This window comes from Cheilinus undulatus, linkage group 1 (assembly GCF_018320785.1).
Source record: "Cheilinus undulatus linkage group 1, ASM1832078v1, whole genome shotgun sequence".
Taxonomy (NCBI): Eukaryota; Metazoa; Chordata; class Actinopteri; order Labriformes; family Labridae; genus Cheilinus; species Cheilinus undulatus.
Window position 1 is genome coordinate 39,258,748 of NC_054865.1, and position 18,457 is coordinate 39,277,204.

At 42.4% G+C, this 18,457-nt stretch overlaps 1 protein-coding gene across 3 annotated transcripts in view; it reads left to right on the forward strand.

Annotated features, from left to right (window-relative positions):
- bdnf (brain-derived neurotrophic factor) overlaps positions 1-15,636 on the forward strand; it is a 30,927-nt gene extending 15,291 nt beyond the window's left edge. Inside the window, exons 1-2 of one of the 3 annotated variants that reach the window (XM_041791658.1) lie at positions 1,910-2,002; positions 14,473-15,636. In XM_041791658.1, coding sequence (XP_041647592.1) covers positions 2,000-2,002; positions 14,473-15,303 — 834 coding nt within the window. In that variant the 5' untranslated portion in view covers positions 1,910-1,999 and the 3' untranslated portion in view covers positions 15,304-15,636. Of the gene's footprint in view, positions 1-1,909; positions 2,003-9,436; positions 9,473-14,472 lie in introns of those variants that run through there. The other 2 variants (XM_041791667.1, XM_041791649.1) reach the window with 2 other exon arrangements.
- Positions 15,637-18,457: the final 2,821 nt, after the last annotated feature.

Sequence of the window (18,457 nt, forward strand, 5' to 3'; positions counted from 1 at the left end):
AGCAGAGGAAGTGTTAACAACATCACTAGTAGGAGCAGGTCAAGTTACCACGTCAGGAATCAAAAAGGACCAAGAGTAGGATGATGGTAGGAGCCTGAGAGGTGATGGGACACATGCATCCTAATCATCTAATCATGGGAAGAGAATGAAGGAGATTGTTCATCCGCAGCAGGCTGTCCACACCGAGCTGATAACGTGTTACCTCTCTTTTTACGTCACTCCCTTTATTAGTCGCCTGTAACAAGGAGCCTAGTGTGAAAAAGCCTACAATTAGAGAGGATTGAGTTCAAGGATAATAAGCTGTGTGACTCTGAAGTGCAGCACTTGTTGCCAGTACTGTCCATGAAAAAAAGTACTTCTTCCTCAGCAAATAATGGCTATAGGGTTTTTATCTAATCTGATTATGCCATCTTGTGTTTTCGAGACAGAAATGTGTGGACAAAAACTGCAAAGAAAAGAAGTTTGGGGTTCTTTTTCGTTTGTTTTTTGGACACCTCTGCAAGCATCAAGACTGAGTACATGCGTAGTCAGACCAAATTAGACTCAAATGTGTCTGCCAAGAATAGACTTTTGAATGTGTCAGAAGTTTGCTGGTACAATATTGACAAGTGGCACTGACAACACAGATTTTTTTTCTTTGAAGTCCTAAACTTGGAGATTCAATAGTCCAATCTGTGCCATTTTTCAGCACCTGTGTGATGGAGATAGGATGCTGCTGCTTCCCTTTAAAGTCCATGATTCACGTTCAGAGGTCTGGGTGGCATCTAGTAGCCTCAAACACTTTGACGAGCAGCTTTTTTGTTTTGTGAATTTGTCACATTGTTGGTGCTATTGTCTCTGCAGACGCACGCCTACAGGTTCCAATAACGCGCCACCCATGCTGCGTGATTTCCATAAACTATGACAAAAAAGTCAATTATACCACAAGAATGACACTTTCCTGAGAACACTCGAGAAAGTTTTGGGATGCTGGCAAAGAGTCAGGCAAATATCACCTATTACTCATGTTACTTCGTACATTTGGGGCTCCACTTGCAAGCAAAGCGCTTCGTCACTGCATAACAATCAGATGGCTGAGTGTTGGCAGTGCAACTGATGGAATTTTACTGAAAACAGATTTCGCCTTTGAACTTCCAGATATTTCCTGATCGAAAAAAAAGTACCATCTCTGGCTTTAATCACTCTGATCGCTTCTCTCGGTGTCTTGAAGACGTGGATTAACTTTTGATTGATATCTTCCCGAAAAAAACGCAGCACTTTAACAGAAATTGACAATGTAAGTATACCTGAGATTGTTTGGTCCAGCAGGCAAAATTAAAAAAAAAAAAAAAAAAAAGCGGAGGGGGTGTTTTTATTTTTTTGAGCAGCAACAAGTTCCTGAAGAACTTGACAGGCAGACATAGCAGCACTGGTGATGTTTTGTGGTTAAATAAAGGCGACCTGGATGTGCACGTTCCGTGTTCATAAAATCAAAATGACCAGTTTTGCGTGTGCGTAATGGGCCTATGGCCCTTCGCCAAAGAGGGAGTTAACAGTGAATAACACAAACACGTGAATATGGATATGTCTCAGAAGTTTGATGTCTCTGTCATTGTGGCTCGATGCGGATTTAAAAGATCTGAGGCAGTGAACGAAGCATCAGTCAGGATCTAGTCTCCATATAAACTTGGATTGCCGTCGCTTATTTCAATCACGTAAGACCCCTAATGGCGTTGTCCGGGCGAGGGTGTTACGTATATCTGTACAAGCTTTTCTGACAAGCCCGGCTTGTTGATATTTGTCCTTACTGTAGAGCCACCAAGGTGTTGCCTAAGAGAGTTTAAGCACGCCGATATTGCAAAGGGTTATTAGATTCATAAGTCAGCGAAGTGGTGGGCGATCTACTGAGCACAGCAGAAGTTCTCATATGATGACTTCAAACAAGACACATTACCTACCAGCATCTGTTGGAGTGAGTGGATATTAAGACACTTCTATCTCCAGGACAGCGTAGGGGAAAATGGTAAGTAGCAATGGAAACACACAGCATTTGAAGGATGATTACCACTAAATAGTCGTGCTTGCTATTTAGTCTGGCAACGCATTGCTGGAAGGGTTGGACTCACTGGCTACTTGAGAAACTCAGTATCGAGACCCATCCATGTCTGATGAGGCTGATGTTGACAAAAGCTTGTGTGAAAAGAGATTGTGTGGCATTTCTCGGCTCAGGATATGCCGGTACCGTGAGAGAGGTAAGGATATATTACATTGTGTCTGCGCGTAATGTGTGGATGAGATATAGGACTGTGTTTGGGGGGTGCTGTGCCAGTGAGGGCTTTATATTTCATGCATGTATGTATGTTCTTTTTGTGCCGTGAAAAGCAACATGTGCCACTTTACCTGTGACACTTGTCATGAGCTGTTAAGAACAATGGGGCTCAGTGGCAGCGGTTGTAATTTGGCGTGAGAGTGGAGGGTTTTATTGTTTTGTGGCGACTATATGCTGAATTGAACCGGCGTTTGTGATATAGGTGCTGTTATCTGGAAGGAAATGTCCGACCAACATGTGATCAAATATTAACAGGACTGGTTTGGCAAGGAGGGGGGGAAATACACGTGACAAGACGCTGGGAAGCAGCGGAGTAAAAAAAAAAAAAAAGAAAAAAAAAAAGCAGTTTAAAGTGGGCACTCAAACAAAAGTATATAGATATTTTCTTGGCCCCCTCATAGTTCCCCTGGCTGTGTTATGCTTTCAGCACGTTGGACAGAGGCACCGGAGTCGTGCATGGACTAAAACGCCGAGTGGACGCCAACTCTCTTTCTCTCTTTTCCCCAGCCCCCCTTTGCCAAACCTGGGATTGTTTTTTCAACTTTTGGTAAGCTTATTCTGAGGGAGCCTGTGGTCTGTAAACGGAAATTAAACGGGATTCTAAAGAGAGGAGGAAAAAAAAAGAGGGAATTAAAACAGGGAGCAGAGGAGAGAAAAAAGCGCGTGCCATAAAAAGAGCTCGTGCTTTTTTTTTTTAAAAAACAGATGTGCCTTTTTTATCCTAAGGCATTGAGAAAGTTGAAATGTTAGGGTCGCCTGGTGTTTCGCACAGCTCATTCTCGGTACCTATAAGCCCCCCCACACTGCGTTAAACTTTGGGACATGCAAGTCTTGGTCGCGGAGATCTAACCACGCACATAGTGGTTGTCAGCCCCCTTGTAAAGGTAAGAGCACAATCCATTGTTTTCATGTCACTCTTTTGTTCCTGTCGTCTTTACTGGCTTTTCTGTGAAGAACTTCGGCTTTAAAACTAAGGCTTCTTCGCCCTGGCAGTGTGTGATCATTGTGGGCATCAGTGACCGAAATAACTCCGAAATGTGATCCGAGCCAGGTGACCAATATCTCCTAGGTGTCTTTCTTTACCCTTTAAAATACAACTTAGAGACATTTTTATTAAATAATGCCGCGTGCATGTTCGTTTCGTTTCAGGTCATGTGAGTATTTTATTACGACTCGGTTTTTTTTTTTTCGTGCTTGGAGATTTTTTTTTTTTTTTCCAGATCCAGCTTTTTTGGAGTTTCCGAACACTGCCTGCTGCAACATAATTTGCGTAATCGTTGCGTTGTGCCTAATCATGCTCCCAATATGGGACTTAAGACGCTGCAGTGATGCTTCCAGCCTGCACGAACTGGAGTAGCTGCTGATGCTGGTGCATGTCATAAAAACAGTCCGGAAAAGCCTCCATACTCTTTCATCCATCCGTGTATCTGTGCTTATTTTTTCGTTGTTTAGTCTGATGCATTCATGTTTTGCATTCAAACCCTCTGGATTTTTGTTATCGACCAAAAATAGCCCTACTCTTTACCCCCACCACCACCACCCCCCCCCCTCCCTCCGTCCCTCCTTCTCCTCCCTCCATCGCCCCCCCCTCCCGTCATCGCCATCAAATCACTTGTGTTTTTACTACGACCGCTCCACGGTTTCATTCATAAGGTGCTTTTCACTTCACCTGCTACCCTACCCCCCTCTTTTGTCCGTACACGGCTCTGTGTCGACCTGTCAAACGCGGGCTACGGATGAATAATGTACAAAAAAAAGATGAATTAATTCTTAATGGCTCTGACTCGTGTAATTCTCCGGCTTTGCCAAAGCGAGTGTCCTTTACAGTAGTATACAAATTGTTCTGTTATTCCCGTGTAAAATTACAATAAAGATGGGCGTGGTCAAAGTGCATCCACTGACAGATGTTATGGCTGAATGTGATGGAGAGATAACATGGCTTGATATGCAATTGTTCGGGAAGCAGCGTTATTTTTTTTTTCTTCCTTTGCCTTTTCTCTTTTTTTTTTATTACAAATGAAGGCACGCGTCAAATCTCGCGTGAGGCTGTTCCATTTAAATGTGGGATTGTATTTATTTCTCTGCTCTCGTGGAGGACTTGTAGCCTAAAACATTCGTCTCGCACCAACAGTAGCGCTGGATGTTGTCTATTTCCCCCCTTCTCTATCCTGCTTTTCTTTTTTTTTCACAAAGATTTCTCATCCAAGACGAAGCAAAAAAAAAAAAAAAAAAAAAACAAGAGATGAGAAAAGCCCCAACGCCCACTGTCAGCGCTCTTTTAATCAAAACTCCTCTAGCAGGGGACGTTTTCCCATAAAACACTGAATCCGGTAAATCCATAATTTCATTTGAATTATGGGATTTTTTTTTTCCTCCTCCGGCATTATGGGAGTTTTTTTTTTACCCAGCGGTGTAATGCGCGCAGATCGCTCTCTGCATATTACAGCCTATTAGTGCTCATTTTATGTGACAGTGAAACCAAAATAGATCATATTACTTATAAGTCTGCCCGACATTCATAAAAAGGCTCCTTTAATAAAGGCTGCGTCGCCTCTACAAGAGCCACGTTTCCGGCTTATCAACAGCACACATTCGTTTATTGCTCATAATTTAATCAGTCAATAATTTATCAATCGAAACGATTTTAGTTGCTATAGGATCAGGAAAATTGAGCTACCTTGAAGAAATGTTTGGCCTTTTGTTCTCACATTCTCAAGGGAGTTTTTATTGCAGTATCCTTTCCGGTTTTATTTTATTATTTTTGTGTGTGTGTGTACTAATATAATCTTTTCTTTTTCCTATTTTCTGACCATGTAGCAGTATTTTTATTTTTTATTTTTTCCCCCCTATTGAGACGTGGGATTATGGTGTGGGCGTGGGCGTGTTGGGTGGAGGAGGAGGGATGAGCGGAGGCGGGTTAGGAGGGGTCTGTGGGGTGGCACGACACACTTTGTATGTATGAAGGTTTTTTTATAGCACTTTTCTGCAATGTACGTCAGCGGATCAGTCCATAAATGGGGCTGCGTGTGTTTGTGTGCGGGCGTGCGCCTGCGTGCGCTCGCGACTGTGTGCGTGCGTCTCCGCGTGTGTTATCTTTACCGAGAATCTCCCCTCTCTCTCTCTCTCTCTCTCTCTCTCTCTCTCTGCACTCTCAGCTCTGCAGAGTTGGGGTGGGCGTCAATAACAAACCTGATGGTAGGTTTTCATTGCAAAAAAAAAAAAAAAATCAGATGAAATTCTTTTGATAGCCTGATTATTAATCGAAATATGAAATGCATTCTGCAGGAATGAGGATTAACATTAATAGCATTTGCTAATGTGTTCATGCTCTTTTTTTATAATGTTAATGTTGGCCTTAGTGTGTCGCTTTTTCGTTGCGATCAATTGGTGCACTTTGGGGGGCTAAAGGGATTTAGCGAAATCTGGTTTTCAATCAAGAACGTTTTAATTTTCATTTTAATTGAATGTTAGCCTTTTATTTTGAAATAAAACTCGATCTCTGGTTGTGTTTTGCCACTTTGCATTGACGTTTTCATTCATGGAATGTGAGAATTTTGTGTTTCCGGCTGATAATATCTGAGTGCTAATCATAAATAGGTTATCGATTATTTTAGACTTTAGAAATCTGGACTCGTGGCTAGGCGGACGGTTTATATTTAGAGCGAAAATTAATCATCTTAATCATTATGGAAATGTGGGCTAGATCGCCCGCCGCTGCTGCTGCTGCTGCTGCTACTTCTGCTTTAGTCACCACCGCCACCATCATCTCCATCACCAACACCTTCATCCAATTAGCAGGCTTGTTTAAACAAGTTCGAACCTGATTCGGAACCTTTAATTATCAGCGATTCGTCACTGTGTCGTGGAGGTGAGTGAAGCACCAGTGAAGCCCACGATAAGTTATTAATACACGAGGCGTCTTATATGTCGGACCACTGCGGGACTACAACGATTCATGACGCTGTCTGCGAGCGAGCGCGCGACTCACTCTGCCCAGTGTGTGTGTATGCGCGTGCGGAAATGTTCGATCGTTCACTCAGCGTGTGAACATGCAGCACATCCAGGCAACTTCCTAAAATCACACATTTATTTCATTTCAAGTCAGGTTTGGACTGATCAGGCTGATTTTTTCATTTTTATGAGAGAAAATATTTAAAAAAATGAATCTGGGGTGTTTTAAGAGAAACAGGCAGGATGCATATTCAAGCCATTGATTTGTTTGCCTCATTTGTGCAGCATATGAATAATGCCTGCTTTTTCAGTCTCACAACAAATAGGCTACTTCCGCTTTTCCAAGTAATTTCATGGCATGATTAGTGTGTTTTCCCCCAGCAGTGATCCATGCAAAGGTTATTGATGCTGTGCTGATATTGGATTGGGGGGGGGGGGGGGGGGGAGTGGAAGGGGGAGACATAAGCCAAGGAAAGAGACAGACAGAGACAGAGAGAGGCTTAATAGGCTGTGGAGTAATTTGCAGTCTATGCCACTATAGACATTATGTATCAGCTGTAGGAGGCTGTGCAGGAAGGAGTACATATGAGCATAGAGGGCTGCTTCTCTGTGTCTGCCTCATGATTACAACTAAGGTTACTGTCATCACAGGAAAGATGGCATTAATTCCTAATTTCAGCATGTGATTAAAGAAGGCCTTACACTGAGTTTGGCTGCTTGTCAGTGTGGACTTCTCTCTCTCCTGTTCTCCAGCCTGCCCTCGTCTCCTTTGACGTCATCAGACCACTTTCACAAATGTTTTCTCAGCTGACGTGTTTACCTGTTGAGGAACGGACGCAATTTCTCTCTGATCGAAAATACCCCTATCGCTTTCCTTTATCCCCAGTGAAAATGACATTTCACTAAATGTCATTTCGTCCATGTTACATGGTTCCTCTCTGTGCACAATGAGGCATAATTCTGCTTGATAAGTGAAGCTATGGGCAGTGTGGACCTGTCTGCATGCTGCTGCGTTTGGCAACACAAGCCTTGAAAGGTTATACAAGTGAGTCGTGTTGTCAGCTCCAGTGGATATTTCTTCTCTTTTCAGCTGCACAAATCCAACTCTAAATGCAAGATCTCATGTGTTTAGCCTGGAATTAAAGGGCAAACACTTGTAGAAATTAGCCACCTTAAAGATAAAATGGTACATCCCAAAACCACAGATAGTTTGAAGTTACTGGAAATCTTAAACCTTAAGAAATCTTACACCTCAGTTCCGATGAATTAGCGGTTTAGCAGTTTTCAAAGGGATGTCTGGTTTCCTTAAAACAGGCCGGTACTATCATGTCGTCTTTTAAGCAACCGATCCAAATTCAGCCCCCCCTCCTTTTACACATTTTCATTCAGAAACCCAGTCCTTAAAGCTACACACAAGCCACCAGACTTCAGTTGTGTTGTATTTGCACAAATGAGAGGGACCATGTTGTTGTTTTTGCTCTTCTAATGAGATGCCAAGTGATTTATTTATGAATTACTTGTTTGGAACAGCCCCCTTGTGCAGTGAGCATTTTTTTTCATCCTCTTTGGAGTCATGTCGCTCAGTGATTGCTGATGCAACTCTTTGTCATCCAGAGTTTGCCCTTACCTCCTGTGAGCCTTCAGGGAGGGCTATAACTATCTTGGCATGTCCCTGGGTGTGTTGGAGGTGGAAGTGACTCATTAAGCAGGTGTGAGCATCCACTCCCATACTGCTACATGCCAAACAAGAGCTCTGCAGCTCATGGGCTCGTGCAGGGAGGAATCATGATGGCAATACAGCGAACACATCACTGTAAATCTTTGCACTGGACCAGGGCCAGCTCACAAGGATAATGAGCTGCTATTACGCTCACTCCTGTATTCATCAGAGGTGGACTTTTCCAAATCTTCTCCCCCTTAGTGAAAGGCTGTGGCTCCTCTGACATTTTTTTTTATTATTATTTTGGTTCATGCGACTGAAACAGAGCATGAAGAAGAAAAAGGGATTTCATTCTCTGAGTTGAAGCTCTGTGTACATAATTTAAGTGCATTTGTTGAGCTGACATTTGGTAATAATAACCTGTGAAAGCTGGTTACTACACTGCAGAGCACTTGCAGGGGAGTCATCCATCTGTTGTGGAGATGGCTCACTTTAAAAAGCAATGAGAAGAAGAATTGTTGCAATAAGTTCACATATTTGTTAGCCTCCACTGTCTGCTGCACATTTTACAGCACAAGGATGATAGGCCTCATATTCAGGGGGTTATTTATGACTCAAAATACTCATTTTATGAGGAGATTATGAGTTTATCCTACATTAAGGGCTTAAGAAATTATTTAGGATGACTTAAAATGTTGGGAAAATGCATTCATGAATAAGTAGGCCTACTATAGACCTTCTTCTAAGCTCACTTTGATGCCATTCACCCAGCCTCCTCACTGTGCTCACCAGTACAAGAAGTGCTTATTTTTACTTCTCTGAATATCTAATTTTACATAAATAGGCCATCTAGAAATGGCTCGCAGTGTATCACGACTTGGTGGAGACGCGCTGTTACGCAAAACCTTCAAAAAAAGAGAAAAAAAAAACTCTTTGCCTGGGAGAGAAATACGGAAGAGGAGAGGCTTGGCTCGTGCTTTATATATCGCCAGACATTATGGTGTGGATGCAGGCAGCGCGGTATGCGGACAAACACAGGGACATAATGCACAAGGAAAGCGCATTAATAGTTCCGCCTCGGGGCTGTTTAAACAGGAGTTTGGTGACGACCAGTCAGCCAGCGGCAGGTCACATGTTGCAGCGTCATTGTGTAGTAAAGTTACTGTAGTTTCAAAGAGGCGCCTCATTTCAGCTCCAGAGGTCTCCCATCATCATCCTCCTCCTCCTCCTCCTCCTCCTCCCGCGGTGCTGCTGCTGCTGCCGCTGCAGCGTTTTCAGCATGCGACAACTTCAGTCTCAGACCATCTCCACAGGAGCCGCGCAACCATGGGAGTGCATTACCTCAGCAGCCATGCAATTTCCACCATCAATAATTTAATCTATTTGCTCCAAAGCTGAAGAGATATCTTGAAGCTGATCGGGGGGAGAGCACATACGAGAGAGAGAGAGGAGGAAAATATCGCGAAAGTAAATTACTCAGGGAGTTGTCCAAAACATCCCAGATGACACTACTGTCCTGTTGAATGGTCTGTTTTACGACTGGGCAGTGAAAGGTATGTGTCTGTTTGCTTTACGATAAGTTCTTTGAAGCACTTTTAAGCGTTGTTTGGTGAGTCTTGAGGATTAAAACGAAGTGTGTGTTTGTAAGTGTGTGTGGTGTTGGGGAGGAGGAGGAGGGGAGGTCTAAAAGTAGCTCGATCAAGTCCGGTTCTCCTGCGAACAGACAGCGCCGCAGCCCGAGAGAGGGGATATGTGTAACCTTATCCTCACGTTCATTAATAAAAAACGGAGTTATTATGTTGATTGGGTTTCCAGTGGAGAGCACGAGCTCGGCAGATGTAATCTAGAGAAGAAAATACACCTTGTTTCATTACATTTAGCTCGAGCGACGTGACTTCTCACTAACAACTCTTTACGTTAAAAGGTGGAAACATTGAGGCACGTATTTTACGTTCAACTTTTAACGCCTTTTAGTATCACTACAAACTTAATTCAAGCTGCACAATGTATTTGAGTATATTCGTGCTAATACATTGTCTCCAACCTACTTAACAAGACCCTCGCGGTTATTATTTTGGTCGTTTTGGAGAGGGAGAACAACTTTGATGAACTCATTAAGACTTTATAGGAAACCCGAGACCTAAACGCCCAGCTACGGCGGCCAACATACACTGTTGGGTCTACTTGTCACTGTTGTGAGTGCTCACACTGAATAACTTCAAATTATTGGCGGGTAGAAATAAAGTCGTGTTTATAGACTGGTGGAAAACTGGCTCATTCATAGCATGTTAGCATGTCTGCTCCAAGCACTAGTATAAAGGCTGGTTATATGACAGTTTAATGATCAATTGATGGTGTATTTTCCGAAAAAGTGCGCCAGATTTCAATGCAGAGTTGTGACTCAGTTGTATTTGTATATTAACGTTGTAGCTTTGAAACTGGTAGGCAAAATCAATGTATTTCTCTTATCTATCTATCTATCTATCTATCTATCTATCTTGTTTCACTGAAGGGAGGGAAAGAGAAGCAGCTCTTATTATTTCACGGTCTCACGCGCCCTCCAGAGTTCAACCACCGGAACTACAGCCTTATTCACATGAAGCTGTATTCCACTTAGTTTTATTGCTCTTTTATGTTATTAAAGTTGCTGATTTGTAACTAAATTAGGTGGTGTTGTGCCTCCTATAATCACTGGCTTAATATTTGAGCACCAAGACTCAGGTAATTAAGGGTTTTTGGATGCCAACAGAGGATTCTGTGTTGCCAGATGGGATTTTCACCATATTGTAATGTTTTTTTTTTTTTGCCTTCATCTCTCACTTGTCCACTGTTGCATACAGTGTTGCATAAAGGCAGTGTCTCATTTGTTTGCCAGACATCACTCAGCAGCTCTTTGAATGCTGTTCTTTCTGAGGCAGTGGCCCAGGTTGGCCTAGAGGCCAGGTATAATCCCTCAGTGATGCTCATCCATTACTAAACGTTCTCTGAAACTGTGTCAGATTGAAAGCAGATCTCAAGGAAGCCAGCTTCCACATGTGTCAGCCATTAATGCAGACAACTCTAACTGCTGTTTTTTTTTTCAAGTGCTGCATTGTGGCACAGAAGAGGTCCTCAGGCTTAGATTTTGATAACATGCTGTTTGAGCGTTTTTTTCCTCTTCTTCTTCATGCTGAACATTTGGCATTTTGTGCTAGACGTGTCGAACGTGACAAAACATGTTGCTAGGTAAATAGCTCTCGCCGAGACTGATCTTGAGGAGCCGAACAAAGACAGATGCCCACGAGGGAGGAAAGAACAAATGTAGCTATAGGTCACGCATTTCTATTCAAATGTGGCGGCGTATTTCCCTCTTTTATGTCTCCTGTTTGATGTTTATTTTGCTTCCTAATGGTTCCTAACATATCCCTCCTGCTGTTTGTGAAGATGTAGCCATGAAGTGTGCAGGAAGGCTTTTGGTGGGGGGAAATCATATCATAGCCTTGCTAGTCCTTTCATGCTTTAGAAAAACTTTTCAGCATCTGTCAAAGGAGGTATTTATCACTTTAATCCCCACCTGGCACAAAGAATAAAACGCCAGGCTAAGTTACATATCCCCGCCATGCAGCCGTGCTCTCAAAGCAGTTGAACAGGTGGTCATCTGGAGACGTCAAACAGTAGACAGAGTCTACACACTCACCTGCTCCTATTGTTCTGGGTGTTTTATGCCCTAGGTGTTGTCAGGAATAAAGGCGTGTTTGAGCAGCAGTTATTGCAGGAGTGATTTATGTTTATCTTCAAACATCATTTGGTTGCATGTACCTGGATTCAATTTAACCATTAAACAATGGAGATAGATGAAAGCTCCTCTTTGTCATATATTTTCATCACCAAACCAATAGTCACAGAGCTGCCTCAGAGCTCAGAAAAACTTCATTTTCCTCCACACATTCCCCTATACGCACTTCCTCCCTTGCTTTATTATTCATGCTCATTGTGTTAACTCGCGAGCCGCCTTTTTCATTAACAGCAAAATCCGGCAGTGCACATAAAACATTTCTTGCTGGATGTATAAAACAAGAGCCAACCAATCAGTTGTCACATTTAGCCTCCAGTAGATATAAGCCAGAGATCCTCCGCCGGTCCCACAGCAATTAAATGATTCATTGGCTTTATCGCATTTTAACAGGATGTTGATTGAGAGCATAAGCCATATTGATTGTCCTGATGGAAACAGGAAATCACAGAGATAGAAATAAAATCATTTGTTGTTCCCGGTGTGAGGGTACCCGGGGGAATGGCACGCAATTGCACACTGTTGAGTGGCATTACCCCCAGCAACCCCCCCTCCTACCCTCCTTCCCCTCCATTCTCTCCCCTATGGAGACCTGGAAGAGACGTCATCTGTGGTTGTTATGCTGCGAAATGACGCTGGCACTCTCTCCACCCCCTGCTACTGCAATATTACCCCTGTGGTCTGTTACGGAAGATGCAGCACTCCTCGTCTGCACCATTTCCAGCATGAAGTTTGACGCCTAACAGTAATCAGCCCTCTGCCTTCATTTCCGTCATGTGGAAGTGGAACCATTTGAGCGTGATGCTGATAATAATATCAGCCTAAATGCATCCTACACATAAGGGCTCGTGACTGGCCTCGATCCCGTAAACCTACGTGGTTTTTCTCTTTCTGGGAAGCCTCACAGAAAATCCTTCTTTTTGGAACCAAATCCTTAACAATATTTAAAGCTTATTAAGCTGGATTTTGCCTCTTAGACTAGCTTTTATTAACAATATTAAACAAAAAAGGATAATTATCCCCTTATTCTTGACTTTTTCCTCATTGTTGTCTTAATTGGTGAGAGGAAAAATACCCCCATCTCTCCCTGCTAACACATGCACACCGGCCCCTCCCCATGCCCTCCCCTTAACTCACACACTCAGGAGGAGCGCGTCACTGAGCTTGGGGAATGAGTGGCTCATTAAGAAGAAGGATGTGATATTCTGAATAGAGACTGTGAGACTCCCAGCACGTCTATTTTTAGACAACATATCTCTATGGCAGTCACCACGGTGTTGGTTAATTGCAGCCACGGCCCCAGATACCAATTAAGAATGAAACAAATGCTTTTAAGGTGCTTTTTTTTAGGCTCCTCCCTACTGTAAAGGTGTACAGGTCCACTCTCAGTGCAAGCAGAAGTGATTGTGAGTGTTTGCTCCACTGTACTTTCCTGTACAAAGTTTGGGACATGCAGAGTGTGCAGTCAAAACCGTGGCCGGGCTATTTTTAAATGAGCCCCCCTGTGGAAAGCAAGATCTAGATTTTCTTTTCATTATGGCTGCTTTTAAGTCTCATTGGTTGTCCACGGATCATATTCATTGATTTGAATCTTAGACCTTCCAAAGGTAAGAAGAGATGCTTATGCGATTTGCTACTTCAGTATTTCTGCTACACCTGTCCTTGTGGCTCTTTTCTCCCTCCTCCTACCCGCTAGATCTTTGCTTATCTTGTGAGTCGGTGCAGGGAGGATGACACATCTTTCTGTCATTCATTTTCCACATCCTGCAGTGCTTTCTCTCATCCACCTGCTGAAAACAAACAGAGCACCCTTGACAAACTCCTAAATCCCATTTATGTCTGTAAGGTTTGGTATCAGACCAGTCCTACAGCACGGACCTGTTTTTATAAGAAAATAATAATACTACAGCTCCAGTGTTTGCAAGAGCTGACACAAACAAACCATTCCCCTCTAAGGCCGTCAGTGAGTGTTGGCCATGTCAGAGGTTGATAATGGCGATTGTGTTAGCGGGGTTAATGACATGGTCAAACAGTAAAACATGAGCTCCTCAAACAAATAATCCAAACAAATCATATCCTTGTGTCAACACATGCATGGCCTGTTAAAAATTTTCTGGTAAATGCATCCACGTGTCAGCTCTATTATCAATAAAGGACAACACATAAAACTACAGGGCCTCATAAATATCCAATTTAGAACATACAAATCCAATTGACAAAGTTAAAAAACATAAGGGGGAGAGTAGGAGCTCTCAAAACTGACAAGACCACTCAATCAATCATGCAGTGAGGGATGAATGGCAGGTTAAGTCATGATAAAACTACTCATGCAGCAGAAAACTACAGTTTAACACCGCAGTGAAAAAAGCTTATAAATAATAACAAGCCTGTAAGGATGTAGTGACATCCATTCGTGTGATCTTATCTTTTGTAATAAGCGTTCTCTCTGATGCTCGGCACAGCTTTTGTGCATCGCTGCCAACAAATAGAAATGTAAGCCAGACATCACATAGGAACAGAATGATAACAGTTTGCAAACAATTTGAAAACACTGATGATGACACAGCGCCAAGATCAGTCTCATAAAAAACAGTTTATGATTATTCCAAAGCTTCTGGCTCCCTCTTTGGCTCGCTCAGAAAGAGTAGAGGGTGTAAATAAGAGGGGAGGCTTACATGGTGCATAATGGATCAAAAATAAGCAGACTTCATAGAAAATGCTCTTTGATTAACCGCTTGTCCCCCCCCGCCTCCCTCTTCTTTTCTCTTTTTCTCTTCACAGTTCCACCAGGTTAGAAGAGTGATGACCATCCTGTTCCTTACTATGGTTATTTCATACTTCAGTTGCATGAGAGCTGCGCCCCTGAGAGACGCCCCGGGTATGCGGGGCCATCGGACGGAAGGCTACTTGGGCGCCGCTGCGACGGCCGCACGAGGCCACGGGACTCCACAGAGTGGCGGTGGGCCGGGCCAGCGCGGGGAGCTGCCCTCGCTCACAGACACGTTTGAGCAGGTGATAGAGGAGCTGCTGGAAGTAGAGGGAGAGGCGGCGCAGCTGGGACAGGGGGGCGAAAAGAGCCAGGGAGGTGGGGGCCCGTCCTCTGTGGTCACAGCAGAGACCAAGGATGTCGACATGTACGACTCGCGGGTGATGATCAGCAACCAAGTGCCTTTGGAGCCGCCGTTGCTCTTTCTCCTGGAGGAATACAAAAACTATCTGGACGCCGCTAATATGTCCATGAGGGTGCGGCGACACTCGGATCCCTCGCGGCGTGGAGAGCTCAGTGTGTGTGACAGTATTAGCCAGTGGGTGACAGCTGTGGATAAAAAGACGGCAATAGACATGTCTGGGCAGACAGTTACCGTCATGGAAAAGGTCCCTGTCCCCAATGGCCAACTGAAGCAATACTTTTATGAGACCAAATGCAACCCCATGGGGTACACAAAGGAGGGCTGCAGAGGAATAGACAAGCGGCATTATAATTCCCAATGCAGGACAACCCAGTCCTACGTGCGAGCGCTTACCATGGATAGCAAAAAGAAGATTGGCTGGCGGTTTATAAGGATAGACACTTCATGTGTATGCACATTGACCATTAAAAGAGGGAGATAGTGTATAAAATGTATAGATTTTATTGAAGAGTTTAAAAAAGAGAATAAAGAGAAAATATCTATTTGTATATATACATAACAGGGTAAATTATTCCGTCAAATGAAAATTTTATGGACTGCATGTAAAAAAAGATGAAGTTTATACAGTAAAAGTGATACTACAGTCTATTTATTGAACATATTCATGACCTTGTAAACAATTAAAAAAAATCTGATCAGTCATTTGCGCCCAGTTTAAATTACTATATCACATTCCTCAAGACATTGTGATTTGTTTACGTTGCCAAGAATTAGAAAAGGAAGGAAAAGAAAAAAACAGGCAAGGAAGGAGAGAGGACAGCTCCATCTTCAAAAGCTTGCATGCTGCTTCAATTGTGAATCAAGAAATTCTCCACTTACAAAAAAAGGATATGATGCTGACCAAAAAACATTCAGTTTACACACTCAGCAAAAAAACAATCTTCCTCTCAAGTAATTTATCTGTCTACTGTTCTAAACTTCTCAAGGTAATGTTGGATTACATACTATGTCAAGGTGCTGTTGTCAAAGCTTTGCTGTTTATTTTTTTATCCCCACCAGAGGACAAGATATATATAAAAAATTATATATATATATATATATAAAATCTATTCATTGACATGTTTCTGGGTTAATATTATTCATTTTGTATGTTGTGAAGTTGTTTGCAATATTAAACTGAAATATTTGAAGAAATAAAAATGACTATAGGCAACTGAAAAACAAAATCAATGTCGATAAAGTTTCAACAGTGCATTTCTAGGCAGGATAAACTTCATTATTCAGTCAGGCAGGCAGGAAAGAAGGAAGGCAACACACACAAACATACATACGAGTGTGCACAAACAAATACTGCAAAAATGCAACAAAATTCAAACCTTAAAAGCCAGGGGTTTTATGAGTATGTTCATACCTTTTTTTGTGTTGTCCTGAAGAGAAACATAATGCTAACTCTAGACTTCCTGCTCCTCACCAGCCTGTCATCGCTGCAACACAACCCTGCAGTGTGTCCTTTCAAAGTTCAGTGTTTATACATGAGTACATAGAGTTTCACTGAACTGTTACTCCAACGGCACATGAGATATTTCATCATAACAGAAACTTATCAGAGAAGTGCCTACACACACACAAGTGTAGACTAGCACAAGTGGGATATGGCTGCACATGAAGCATGCCCAAGTCTTTCAGTGATGGATTCACCCACCCATGCATGTGTGTACTTTAAAACATGCTCTCACATTTGTTATTAATACACAGTAGTCCCACCTTTAAATCTTCTAAGAGGAATGGTTGTTGCAGATTTCATGCAGCTGTACTTATATCAAATGGTAAAGCCTTTCTAACCCCTTCAACAAGTCTACATGCTAGAGTTAAATGTGGAAATAGTAAAGGGTTCTTTAAAAGCACAAACACTTCAGTTTGAATCCAAAATATGACGTATTTCAGGAGAGAAGACGCCCAAATAAAAAAAGGAAAATGTGTATCAACAGCTTCATCTAAGTCATTCCATGAGATCCAAACCACCTGTACTTCATCCTCCTGAAGGTAAGTGCAACATCTGCAGAAAATCTTATGATGCATTTTGTGATTCAACTATGAAGCTTCTGGAAAAAGAAGTTTGTCTAATGTGCAGGTAAAGAAATTCTAATTTCAAAACTGATGAAGATGCTTTAAGTTCCATTTCTTATACAGACTCTATGAACAAAAAAGGGCCTCTAAACAACAAAGGCAGACGAAAAGAGAGTAGTAGTGTTGAATGAATCATTGTCATAAATCAACAATAAAATAATTTCCTGTCACTTCCTTACAAAATAAGTGCGAATTAATATATCCCCCTTATGACAGAATTAGACTGCCTTTGTAAAAATGGGTATATGTGTCTGAGCACCCTCTATGAATCATACCATCTGCAGTATATTTTAGACAAGGTATTTTGAGCTGCTCCATTCATCATGAGTAGAAGCCTCAGGCTATTTTTGTTCAGCAGCTCCTAAGTAATACAAAACTACCATCCTTCAAATGCAGTCATTAAAGTCATAAACAAGAGTGATTCTGAAATAATCTGCTCTGTCTGAGACCGGATGAAGACCATATTGTCTTTTTATATCATAAATCATGCATGTACATACAGGATAATGTAATATTACTTTGACCAAGAGCTTAAAGACAAAACAAGGAGCAAAACAACTGGCTTATTGCATCAGAAAAGGATAAAAATAACTTTTTCCTCACTAAATATGGGTCCTACATAAAAGTGTGTTGTGCCTCTGGTCACGCCCCATTAGTGATGTCACAGCAGGTGTTTTTCATCAGCTGTCAAACGCAAACACTGTGTGTGTCATCACCAGCCGGGGTGTGGTCAGGAGTGATTCATGCTTGAAGTGCTTAGCCCACACAGAGAGCAGTGCAGCAGCAGTTTTCTGCAGACTTGTGTTCTGCACAGTCACCAGCAGAGGGCGGCAGAGAGGCTGACTCTCCCAGGTGTTGGCTAAAGAAGTTTCTGGCTGGTCCCTTGTCACCCGTTCACATGACATTATGTAACAATCCCAGGAGACACAATCACCAATGAAGAGGCTCAGCACTGTTAAATGAAATATGCATCAAAGGTGTTTGGGGATTAAGTAATTGAGTGGTCGTTAAATAGTTGTATGGGGATGACAATGGGCACCCTTAACTGGAGCAACAGTGGGCTAAACAGGATGGGCCTACCATATTCACAGTATGTATATGAAGCTAACATACCCAGTGAAAAATTAAAGCATTATTACATTATAGTACTTAACATGCAGAATAGACACCATCAACGTACATTTATAAATAAATCAGCTACAAGGCTGTAAGAATTAAACAACGTATTTAGAATACTAGGTGATAGATGGGACTGTGTTGCCTTAAATGTCTACTTGGAGAATTTACATCCTGCAGTAAAACATTGTGATTCCTTGGCAACTTTTATACATGTGAAATCTAACAAGGGTTTTAGATGACAGTCATACACGATCACTTACTAATGAAAGTTACTGAAGATACCTTTAGAGTTGGCACACACGCAAACAGTAACTATGGGAAAATGATACGACGAATGGCTAGTCCTCCTATTTACAAGGATTGCATGAACGCCCCATGACACTGGCAGC